This window comes from Henckelia pumila, chromosome 4 (assembly GCF_033568475.1).
Source record: "Henckelia pumila isolate YLH828 chromosome 4, ASM3356847v2, whole genome shotgun sequence".
NCBI classification, from domain to species: Eukaryota; Viridiplantae; Streptophyta; class Magnoliopsida; order Lamiales; family Gesneriaceae; genus Henckelia; species Henckelia pumila.
Window position 1 is genome coordinate 139,247,086 of NC_133123.1, and position 13,310 is coordinate 139,260,395.

Genomic DNA, 13,310 nt, shown 5'->3' on the forward strand with positions numbered 1-13,310 from the left:
AGCATTGCTCAATTATGTTATATATGATGAAGAAATAATATGTTTATGATTATGGTTATGATTCAGTTTATGATTCAGCAGTTTTATTATGTGATAAAAATATTTCCATGCATGCTCATGTACATGTATATGTATTAGTAATTATGTGATGCATTATTTTTAACCTTGTTATAAAGGATTAGACATGTTGAGCTCCTAGGCTCACTACACTTATATGGTGCAGGTGAGCATGATGACGTTTATATAGCTCCTACCGGTGGTGAGGACTTATGAGCTCACGGAGCAGTGGACCCCGTGACCGTCGCAGCTATTTAGTTTATTATGTTGAATTTTTGAAACATGTTTTATTTTATTATTGTTTTCCCATTTGAGATTTTTCAGCAACATTGTTTATTATTTTAAATTGATGCATGAAACATTTTTAAGGATTTATTTATTTAATATTTTTCAAGTTATTTAAGAAAAAGTATGTTATTTTTATATACATATATATATGGGCATGCATGTATAGTAGTATTATTTTTTTAAAAAAAAATTTCCGCATTTATTAGTAGTAGGCGTTTCAACGAATCTGTTCCTGGGATGCGCTACAGCCGATACCTCAGGCTCTCAAAGGCAGCTTTTGGTAATTATATATGCATACCTACATATATATCTAACTTTAATATAATTCCTATAAGAGGAGTTTCACTATTGTTAGAAATGAAACTTGAACCTAACTTAGGTCAAAAACTAGCTCAAGAGGTGAGGATTGCCCTTGTTATATAAACGGTTCCCAGGTTATTTAGCCAATCGATGTGAGACACAAACTAATACACCAACACACTCCTCTCACGCCCATGAATGAAACGACTGGAGCGTGGAGATATTAACGGGTGGCCAACTATGGGACAGGTGAGGCCAACTATGGGCCGTCCAACACATAACGGTGGAACCCGGGCTTTGATACCATGTTAAAAATTGACTTGGACCTAACTCACCTCAAAAGCTAGCTCAAAAGGTGAGGATTGCCTTTGTTTATATAAAGGGCTCCCAGGTTATTTAGCCAACCGACGTGGGACATAAACTGATACACTAACACACCCCTTTCATGCCCAGGAATGAAACGACTAGAGCGTGGAGATATTAATGGGTGGCCAAATATGAGACGGGTGAGGCTAACTATGGGTTGTCCAACATATAACGGTGAAACCTGGCTCTGATACCATGTTAGAAATTGACTTGGACCTAACTCACCTCAAAATCTAGCTCAAGAGGTGAGGATTTCCCTTGTTTATATAAAGGGTTCCCAGGTTATTTAGCCAGCCGATGTGGGACACAAACTAATACACCAACAAAAAGCATGAATTGAGATGTTGTGGAAGAGGAGTGGCATATACGAGGGAATTAAGTCAACTTAATCGACCCCTACTACTCAAATTTTCTTATTAAATTAAGAATTATAAATTTTAATTTTTTTTATATAGACACTAAACAAGTTTTAGTTTTAAACCAGTGGAACTGAAACGACTTTGACTAATAAAATGCGGAATTTTTTTTTTAAAACACTATACATATATGCCCATACATATATGTATAAACATTAAAAATATTATTACTAAATAAGAACTTCCATGACTGACTTAAAAATATAATAAACAACTATTTAAATAAAAATCTTAAGTCAAGCAATAAAAAAATTATTATTCAAAAAATCACCTTAAACAACAACTAAATTAAAAAGCCATAAATAAAATATAAAATTCCTCTCAACCACTAAAACATAAAGTATGAAACATGATTTATAAACTCTCAAAAATAACTCAAAGCATGCTAAGACTCGATGCGACGGTCACGGGGTCCTCTGCCAGCTCGCTCACACATCCCCACCACCAGTAGGAGCTATAAAAAGATCATCATGCTCACCTGCACCATATAAGCGTAGTGAGCCTATAGGCTCAACATGTCTAAATCTTTATAACAAGAGTTAAAATAATGCAGCACATAGTCATACTAATACATATACGTACATGAATATGCATGCATGATAAAAATATCTTGAGTAAACTGATTAAACATAAACATACTGAACTTAATCATAACTTATCATCCTGAGCTTAATGTACATAGTTGAGCAAATCATTTTTTGAAACAGTCTATCGTTATATCCGTAAGTGGTGGCTAAACATGTGTCGACTGATCAGTCTCCTGAACCAACGTACGTGGCGGTGACGAATCACCTCTATACTGGTAGTAAACTACCTCCTGAACACGAGCGGTGGTAAACCATCTCTGTGTTGTCACACTACTTCAACTTCCATCATAAAAATTATTTTGTTGCTCAACACTTAATCATAATCATATAACTGAATATTTAATTTATGCATGCACTGAAAAAGTGTCTATAATATATATTTAATTAATTTTCATAATAAAAATACTTATACTTAAAAAAATAGCTTTCATGCATAAAATAAATTAAATATATATTCCGAACTTAGTAATTTTTCATGGGTTGGTCCAGACTGCTAATCACTCAATCTAAGCCCATTAAATCTTAATATGACCCATTAACTAAATAGAAGCCCAATTGCTAATTAATTTTTAAATAAAAGCCCTTAATCATAAATGGGCCTAAATAAAAATATTTAAGCCCATTAACTTAAACTAAGCCCAAAAATTATATTTTAGCCCAAATAAATACTTATACATAATTGGGTCCAAATAAAATATTTAAGCCTAATAACTTAATTAAGAACAATATTGATCATTGACAGACCCAAAATTCACAGACTCGTCCAATAATTCTCATGGGCTCACAAATTCATGAAAATTATTGGGCTTACTTAAATAAATATTTTTAAGTCCTAATTAAAATTAAAACATTTAAAAGCCCATATAATTTTTAAACATTTAATTTAGCCCAAAAATACACTTAAACTAATAATTACTTAAAAATTAAAAATACCCGAGCCCGACTAACATAACTCAGATCCGAACCCAACTAACATGACCCATGATAATTTAGACACTCGGCCCGCCTAAAACCTCACAGCCCATAACCCGACTCCTCTCTCTCACGCCCCTCCTCCCTTCCTCACGACCAGCAGCCCTTCCACGGCTGCGGCCGCCCATCTCCGGCCACCACTGGCCGGAGAACCACCGCCCAGACCTAGCCCACGTCTGGGCGGTTCTAACCTGACCAGCCCAAGCCCCAAACGATCACCACACAGCCCGGCCGAACAGCTCTTCCGGGAAACCCGAAACTGCCGACCTCCTGATCCCTTTCTGAAGTTAGCCTCGATCCCAGCCTAGACCAGCCATAACCACCGAGCCAAACCAAGCCTAGGGATCCTAAGACACCCCTCTGAACCGTGAACCAGCAGCTAGCCCGACCCCATGCCATGAAACGTGACTATGTTCAAGAAACCAAGCCAAAAACGTGCGTAAGGAAGGTAGAACATGCATACTGCTGCTGCTGGCCGTGGAGGGGAAGGTTGAAGATGATGAAAGTGGCGCCTTGAGAGATTTTACGTGAGTTTTGAGTTTAGGTTTAGTGAAAATAGATTTTTTTTTTTTTAGGCTGATAATATGATAATTAGGAGATAATTACATATTTTATATATATAATACTTAATAAAACTCATAATAAAATTATCATGTTGATAAAATAACTTAAATCGCGAAATTAAAATTTAAAGGATTTTTAAAAGTCTTTAAAAGTCATTAAAATGGCTTATTTTGGCTAAAAACAAGATTTCTAAAATACATAAATAAAATACCATAAATTTTGGGAATAAAAACTTCAAAAATAATAATTTATGGCTGCTAAAATCTCCTAAAAATAATTGGGAAGAAAAATCAATATCTCGTCCGTCCACGGTCCCGTCTACGCGATCAAAATAATAAATTTCTTAAAAATCTAGAATTTTCATAATTATGGGTTAAATGCTAAAATAATTTAAATCATGTACATATAACACATAATAACGCATAAATAATATTTAACCTATATTTATAAAATTTAAATAATTAAATTTTCCTAATTATATATACGAATTTACGTATAAAAATTTTCCCGTGCTACAAGAACTTTATTCAAAAAATTTTACTCAAATTTCAACCACCTGACTTCGCCCCACCAATATTATTCCCACTTTTTTTGGTTAATAATATTTTATGTTATACATAAAAATTTAACTATTATTTCGTAAATAAATAAATAATAATAATATAAAATTTTAATTTTATATTGCAATTATTTATATCAATTAAATTTATTAACTATTTTAAAAATTCAAAATTAAAGTTTTAGAAAAAAAATAAAAGATAATAAAAAAGGAAAAATTGTTTTTTTTCCCATTAACTTGTCCATTTTTTATTTTGGTTAATTAATTTTTCAAATATTGATTTTGATACACTTTGCTCTCATGGATGACGTGAAACCAAAACGTGCTGACGTGACATCTGTATGACACCAAAAAATGCTGACATGTTAAGATGTCATGTAATCAATTGAATCAAATAATTGAAAATTAAAAGTTATTAAACCAAAACCGAACTTTTAAAAGTTAATGAATAAAACAAAAAATGGACAAGTTAATTGACAAATAAAATCATTTTTCCTTTTAAAAAAAACCAACATAAATTTAAGTTGCACGAGAGTTTTGATATGGTCAGCTAGCAGTAAATGTGGTCACAACACCGACCAAGATGATATTCACTTATTGAACGTATATGATGTACCTCAAAAGTATGTGTTCACAATATCAAAACCAATTGTTTTCGGGCGCCAAGAGAGTTTTGATATATCTGTATTTTATACGTGTTACGTAATGCAGATAGTTGGGTTGGGAGCCCTAGTGGTGATGCCCATGCTAGAAAATCTATCGAACGCGTGGGAAGAAAGATTATGCTTGCCATCCCTATCACTCTTCCCATCATTTCCCTAGGTAATTAATTAACATTCTTTCTTAAATTGTATATGTAATATAAGCAAACCATAATTAATTAATGGGTTGTATTTCATGAGAGATGACCTGAATTTTGCAATGTAAACAAGTACTAGTGCTCATTGTACTTCATGAAAGATCAATTGAAGTTTGATTAAAATTTTTAGAATAATGGATGTTAGTGCATTAATTCTGTAATATTCATGAGTGATGCTTGTATTGATGATGCTAATGTGATTCAGAATTTTTTAAGTCTCACTTGTGATTATTTGCACTTGACAACTTGTATGTATTTGAAATCTAGCTAGGTCATGCATGTGACAAACAAATGATAAATCTTTGAATTGAAATTACAGTGGTGCTGGCTTGCAGCATGACCAAGTACTATTTCTACTCTTACTATGTGCTCAAAACCATGATTGCCATGGCTACTCAAGGGAGTGTTTCATTTCTTGATTTTGCATACGTGGTACGTACGTTACTTTTCCATTGGAGCGCTTTGTTGGATCTCGGATCTCTATCATGCCCAAGACACAGCGAAAGTTTAAAATTTAATTTTGACATTCAAAATATTCTTGGACACACGTATGGTTTAAATAAATCATTCATAGGGTGTTAAAAGATTTATACCTATCAATCTTAAAAGATTGACGATGACTCAAACTATTTCGAAACAATTTCGAAAATAGCTCTTGTTGTAAATTTCTACGAACAATCAACTGGATTTTTCCTCCTTTCTTCAAATCAGGTCCACGGCCGGATTTCCTGTTCCTCTTCTAAATTGCACTTAAAAGAAGAAGAAATATTTCGTTGAAAAATGAAGAAGACGACTGGCCGAGAAGAGAGTTTTTAGCAGCAAAGAAACATTTTCTTTTCTCTGCCTTTTTCTGAGAGCTTCGGTTCTCTTTTCCCCTCAATCAATTGAGATGATATATAAATCTATTGAAAAATTCAAAGAAATACAAGAAGAAACAAAGCATTTTCCAGCCATGGATAGTTTCTTTCTCTCCTAGGGCTTCCGGTTAAGCCGTTAGTGGGAGTTTTCTTCCCTACCCTGGTGTAGGTTTTGTCTTCTAAATCTTTTGGTTGGTTTGGGTTCTTTCAAAAGTGAATAGAGCGTTTATCAATGGACCCAGATGAAGTGACACGATTGGTTAATGCACTCAAGCTTTCAACACCATCAACTGAAGATCTACCAATTTCAGTAGAAGAAGAAACTTTATTGATCGGAAAGCAACGTATGGGCAATTGCTTGGTGGCCAAATCTTTTCCCACAAAGCTATCAACCGAGAGGCTTTTTTTTTTTTTTTTTATCTCAAATCCCCCGTATCTTGCAAACTAAAAAACATATTGAGATTGGAGCCCTGGGGGATAATTTGTTTCTGTTGGATTTTTCGTCTATGCAAGACAGAAAGCGAGCTCTCACTGGTGGCCCCTAGAATTTATTCCGGAACATGCTTATATTTCGGGAGCCAAATGGATTGGAGACCCCGAGAACAATGACTTTCAACGAAATCTCGATTTGGGTACAACTCTACAATCTCCCACTGATTTTTAGGCATAAGGAGTTCCTTGAGAAACTTGGCAGATACATCGGGGTTGTTGAAGAGGTGGATACGCGAGATAATGGATTTGCTATGGGCCGTTTTGCTGGAGTTAATGTTAGTATTAACATTACTAAGCCTTTGAAGCAACACATTAGACTTAAAGTTAACAGGGAGGCAGAGGAGGTGATTGTAATATTGTCTTATGAACGATTGCCGGATTTTTTCTTTAAATGCGGACACCTTGGGCACTCATTCAGGGACTGTGATATGGAACTGGCAGAGAAAGGTAAGTTGAGCTATGGAAGCTGGTTGAAAGCTCCTCCTCGAGGAGGGGATGGTGCTAAAGGGTGCCACTCCTTACTGAATAGGTCATCTAGTAGCCAGAAGCAACTTTCCCCTCATAGTCCTGAGGAGGAATCTATCGAGAAAGGAGGCAGCGCCTCAGTTGGAATTGTTGAACAGAATCAAAAGGCTATTATTGATACTGATCAGTTTGAAAGTTTGAAATCACATGGAGACATCAATAAGGAGGCTGAGGGTACTGATAAATCACATGACCGAGTGAATCTGGATCCCTTACAACAGCTTATTAGCCCTCCTCTCTTGGGCGACATTTATACCTCTAAATTGGAAGGAGAAGAAACTGTAACAGGGGAAACTCAGATATACCAACTTCAAGGCATAAACAGTGATGTGGTTACGCACAATAATGACCTGAAAAGATGGAAACGCATTGCAAGGGAAAAGAGATCCCCTCCCATCACAAATCTTAATTGGTGCGTCCAAGGTCAAAAAAGTTTAGATGTTCATATGGAGATACAAACGGATCTTTTCAAATTTCCTAAAAAGAGAGCTTTGGAAGATACGAAGGTCAGCATAGAAAGGATATTAACAGCGGAGGTTGCTAAGCAACCCCGCCGATCTCAATGAGTTGTGTTGTTTGGAATGCTCGGGGGCTTGGGAACCAACGAGCATTTCGTGATCTAAAGCGACTTGTCGCTGAAAAGGACCCATCCCTCATTTTCCTATCTGAATCGAAAATGAGGGATTTTCAATGCCAATGGTGGAGACAAGTTTTAGGTTTCTCTGGTTTGTTTGTTGTGAACTGCTCTGGCAGGGGTGGAGGTCTTATATTATTGTGGAAACATCCGTTAACTGTAACTATTCTATCCTATTCACTCGGTCACATTGATTGCATTGTTCAACACATCGAGAAGAAATGGATGTTCATTGGTTTTATGGTAATCCGAAGGTGGTTCATCGACACCTCTCTTGGGATTTATTACGTCGCTTACATGGTTTACAAGAATTCAAGGGATTGCCGTGGCTTGTCGGCGGGGATTTTAATGAAATTTGTTTTGATTCGGAAAAATTGGGGGGAATATGAGGCCATTAAGTCAGACACAGGCTTTTAGGGATGCACTTGCTGATTGTTCTCTCCAAGATTTACATAGTAGTGGTGAATTTTTCACTTGGGTCAACCGAAGGAAAGAAGGTGATCTTATTTTCGAACGCCTGGACCGTTTTGTTGGTTCATTTGCATGGAGGATGTTGTACCCAACAGCCAGAGCTCAAACTTTGGAATTTTATCATTCCGATCACAGGCCTGTACTATTGGAATTTGGATCAGCGGATTTAGACAGTTATTATCATGCTCCAATCTTTCGATTTGAATTACATTGGGCTTCTGAGTCAGATTGTGCTGAGATGGTTGCTAAGGGATGGAGTTCGCAAATAGCCTATCTAAACTTATCTGATTGCATCTTTAGATGTAAACAAATCCTGGGTGCTTGGGTCGGAGACCGATTCCGTCATCTTCCGAGGAAAATAAAACAAAAAAGAACTGAACTAAATCATTTGAAAACTCATGAAAGGTGGATACAGTCCGAACACCGTATTCAGATTTTGGAGAAAGAGATTGAAGCCCTCTCATCCAAGGAGAAGCTCTACTGAAAACAACGAAGTAAAGTTAGTTGGTTGGCAAATGGTGACAAAAATACAAAGTATTTTCATGCATGTGCTTCTGGTAGGCGTGCAAAAAATTTTATTCGTGGGCTAGTTTCTAGGCATGGGGATTGGTGTTCCGATAAAAGCAGTATGACAGAAATAGTGGTGGATTATTTCTCAAATCTATTCATGTCTAATGCTCCGTCGATCCAAGAGATGAACAAAGTACTTGACCAAATAGAGCCTAAAGTTGACGAGGGGATGAATTTGATTTTATGTGCACCATTCTCGACCGAAGAAGTTAAGAAAGCTTTGTTCGACCTGCACCCAGATAAAAATTCGGGTCCTGATGGAATGTCAGCTTTCTTCTTCCAGAAATACTGGCAGATAATTGGTCATGAAGTGACTACGGAGGTTCTGAAAATTCTAAATGATGGGATTCCTCTTTATGATTGGAACGAGACCATTGTCACACTAATTCCTAAAATCGGTAACCCTATGACCATGAAAGATTTCCGGCCAATAAGTTTATGCAACGTTTGCTATAAAATTGTTGGTCGAGCATTGACAAACAGACTCCGTCCTGTGATGAAATCTACAGTTGATGATTTTCAAAGTGCTTTTGTCCCTGATCGATTGATTACAGACAATATCTTGCTGGGTTTTGAGGCTCTTTACTAGATTCGAAGCCGAAAAAAAGGAAAGATAGGATATGCGGCCCTAAAGCTTGATATGAGCAAGGCTTATGACAGAATAGAATGGAACTTTTTGGAGCAGATGATGAAGAAACTTGGCTTTGCTCATCTTTGGGTTGAAAAAGTTATGAGATGCGTATGTTCAGTCAATTACTCCTTTGCAATTAATGGAGAGATAGCTGGCAAAGTTACCCCAGGTCGAGGTTTACGTCAAGGTGATCCCCTCTCTCCCTTCCTATTTGTATTGTGTGCTCAAGGGCTATCCTCTTTGCTTAGCTCTTTTGAATCTCAGAAACTGATATCAGGTGTTCGCATTGCTAGGTCTTGCCCACCAATCTCCCACTTATTCTTTGCAGACGATAGCCTTATATTTTTTAAGGCTAATATTGAGAACTGTAATGGTGCCCGCAAATGTCTGGAAATGTATGAAAAAGCTTCTGGGCAGCTAATAAATTTCGATAAATCCTCTTTATCCTTTAGCCCCAACACAGATGCGAAAACATTGGATCTGCTCAAATCAGTGCTCACAATCTCTCTTGCGCAGGGACATGAAGTATATTTAGGTCTGCCAACTTTTTCTCTTCGGAGAAAAAAACTAAAATTTCGGTACCTTATCGAACGAGTGGTGAAACGTTTGCAGGGGTGGGGCAACAAGACTTTCTCTGCTGGGGGAAAATAAACATTAACCAAATCAGTAATCCAGTCTATCCCGACATATTCTATGTCATGCTTTCGGATATCAAAGGCAATTTGTGCGGCTATAGAGAGGGAATGCGCTAATTTTTGGTGGGGTGTGAATGATGGGTGTAAGAGAATGCACTGGAAAACATGGAAGTCGTTGTGTGTGCCAAAATGTTCAGGTGGAATGTGTTTTAGGAAATTGGAAGCCTTCAATAAAGCTCTCCTTGCGAAGCAAGTATGGATAATAATCATCAACCCTGGCTCTCTTGTGGCTAGGGTTCTCAAATCAAGATACTTTAAGCATCAAGACATTATGCAAGCTACGATCGGTAACAACCCATCGTACATTTGGATATCTCTCATTTGGAGTAGACATCTACTGAACAAAGGGCTTCGCTGGCGTGTTTGTAATGGTGAGAAAATTGAAAAATTCCATGATCACTGGATCCCGGGAATTCAATCATTGGGCCGGCCATCAGAACTTCAGCAAGGCTTTGAAAAGGTTAGTAGTCTTATTGTGAATGGAGTGTGGAGTGAACTTTTGGTGCGATCTGTTGTTCCTTCTTATAAAGTTCAGGAGGTTATGGAAATACCTATATCACTTAGGTTGAAGGAGGATTCTAGATACTGGTACAACGATCCTAAAGGCAAGTACTCGGTGAGAGATGGGTACAAAATAGAAATTGGGTTCTATGATCCTCCTGCCCATAGCTCGAACCAGAGGTTAATTAGTTGGTGGAAATTCATTTGGTCCCTATCGGTTCCACCTAAAGTTCGAATCTTTTTGTGGCGAGCAATGTCTAATATTATTCCCACACAAGCAAATCTGCTGGCACATCATGTTCCTGTTTATGCCTCTTGTAAACTTTGCCACTTTAAAATTGATTCTACCTTCCATAGTATTTTCTGGTGCCCAGTGATTAAAAGTTGTTGGAAGGTAATGATGTGTTATCCAATATCAAACAGTTAAGGGATATGAGTTGTATTGATATAGTTATGCGGATGAAGGCGGCGTTGAACATACAAGAAATGGAGATCTTTGTAATGCGTATGTGGGCTTCTTGGAATTTTAGGCTCAGATTACTTCATGGAAAAATTAACAGTCAAGCACCGTTTGAAATGGACTGGAGTTCAATTTTTTTGACAAATTATAAAGAAGCTCGAGCGTCGATGAAATCCGAAGTAGCGAAGCCACTCAAAGTTTTTATTGGAGGTAGCCAAATAACAATGAATGTTAATCTTAAATTGGAAGTTGATGCTTCAGTCAACTATGATTCTTGAAATTACTCGATTGGTGGGTTGGTGAGAAACAATGAGGGCCAAATTTTAATTGCTTTTGGAAAAAAAATCAACAAGCCACCGTTTGTGGTTTTTGGAGAGCTAGTAGCAATAAGGGAAGGTCTCAGTATTGTGCAGGAACATGGATTTGAAATTCAACAAATCACAACCGATTCTCTGCTGGCGGTGCAAGCAGTCGCCAACCCAGCTGAGGATTACAGTCATTCTGGTGCAATCGCCTTGGAAATTCGGCTAATTCTTGATAGTTATCCAAATATTAATCTTAGCCATGTTAGAAGATTTTATAATATGGTTGCACATGAAATTGCTTGTTTTGCTATTTCTTCCCCTTCTCATTTCGTTTGGGAACCTGGAAGTTTTCCTTTTTGGTTGATAAATCTTGTATCGAATGATGTTATTCATTATTGAATAAAATATGAGGTTTATTGTCAAAAAAAAAAAATTGAGATGATATATATCTCAATTAATTGAGGCAAATGGGTTGTCGGAAGACAACTCATTTGATTTCATTTAATTTTTTTTAATAATAATTATAATAATATAATATATTATTATAACATAAGGTCCCACATCCATAAATATATATTATATATATCCATATATATATATATATATATATATCTATATATATATATGCATTTATATATATTGTGTGAGTCCTTAAATCCGAGTCCAACTCAAAAAAATTAATTAAACCCTTTTAATTAATTTTGCTCTCAAAATTTCTATAAGCCTTTATAAACCATTTATAAAGCTTATCTATTAATCCAGTCAAATTTGTTTATAATAATTCAACTCTTTGAATTTATTATCTCAACGGGAACAGGAAAACCAATACTTGTGTAACCCTCAATGGTTCAGGGATACAGCTAGCTGTGGATCCAGGCTTACCCTTATTAGCCTCATTCTATGCATCAAATTCTTGATCATAAAATGTCAGAACTCATTTCTGATTTAACCCATCGAATCATGGTAAGAGCGTTAAGTAGCACCGCCCCATGATTTCCTAGGTATCACTGATAGTGCCTGCAAGAACCAGTCGATTATGGTTAATGTACAGTACAGTCCCTTCATCTCATATACCCCGATTGAAACTGCAACCATTGGTTCATCGAGGGTTGCATGTGAATTTCGATAACGATGTGATGTCTTTGAGAATACATAGTGACATCGCATGTGTAAATTGGTAAATATTTTACTCTACTACACATCTTATACTCTGGCCAGAGATTTCATGCACTATTATCTCATTTTATCACATAGGATATCCACACCCATAGGTGAGCGATGAATCCCTGACTACAATGCACTGGCTTCTACTCTAACACGATTTTCGAAAGCTGATGAGAAAAATTAGGATTATATTACAAATAGAACATATCAAGAAAATTAACGATTCGATTTTTGTTGATTTTTGCAAGTGTATGGGATATTGTAATTGCAGGCAGACATTGTCAAGAGAGGAAACGGGCTTCGGTGTTTGGAATCGTATCAGGCATTGAGTTTTTTTCCAAGGTGTTGGGGCAAATTATGATGGTGTTGCTGGATACCATGATGTTGGTGTCTATAATTTGAAGGATCGAAGCATTGAAGCATTGCCTTGTTATCCTCCGAATTTGCATTGGCCTATTTGGATCACTCCAACTCTGTGTTGAACATGTGAGTTCTCTATAATTTGATCATGATGGTTGTAGTTTAGTTGGACGTCGAATGTACATGGGAACTCATGCTGGATGAACTTTTATTGGTTGTGGTACCATATATGTTTGCTGATATGTATTATCTCTTAAATGTTGTTGAGATTAATAGAGTCGCAGAGAGCGGTGAAGGTCAAATTTTAAGTGCAATTTTTTTGTGAAATTTTGTTCAGGATTGCAGGAAATGTCGAGAGCCCGAGGGCTTGGAATGGGACGATATTGCTTACATTTGTGTGGTAAACATAATTACATAAACAAATATACAGTAAATGGTTCAACTGTTCAAGTATGCTCTAAGTGGAATGGGATCCCCGTCAGAGTCAACCTTTTTTTGTTCAAGTATGCTCTAAGTTACATTCCTTCCATTTCCCTTCCCCGTGTATTTATGGAATTTCCATTATATAGTTGAAATTAAAGGTTTGTGAATAAAGCCATTTACGCAAGAATATCATGAGGTGATGCAAATGGGCCTAATATTCGCTTGTATTTAGGAAATTAGATAACACATATAAT

General features: G+C 36.5%; 1 protein-coding gene across 1 annotated transcript; it reads left to right on the forward strand.

Moving 5' to 3' along the window:
* Window positions 1-7,861: 7,861 nt before the first annotated feature.
* LOC140861876 (uncharacterized) lies at window positions 7,862-8,431 on the forward strand. The gene has a single exon (XM_073264880.1). It carries the CDS (start codon window positions 7,862-7,864, stop codon window positions 8,429-8,431), a length of 570 nt encoding a protein of 189 aa, XP_073120981.1.
* Window positions 8,432-13,310: the final 4,879 nt, after the last annotated feature.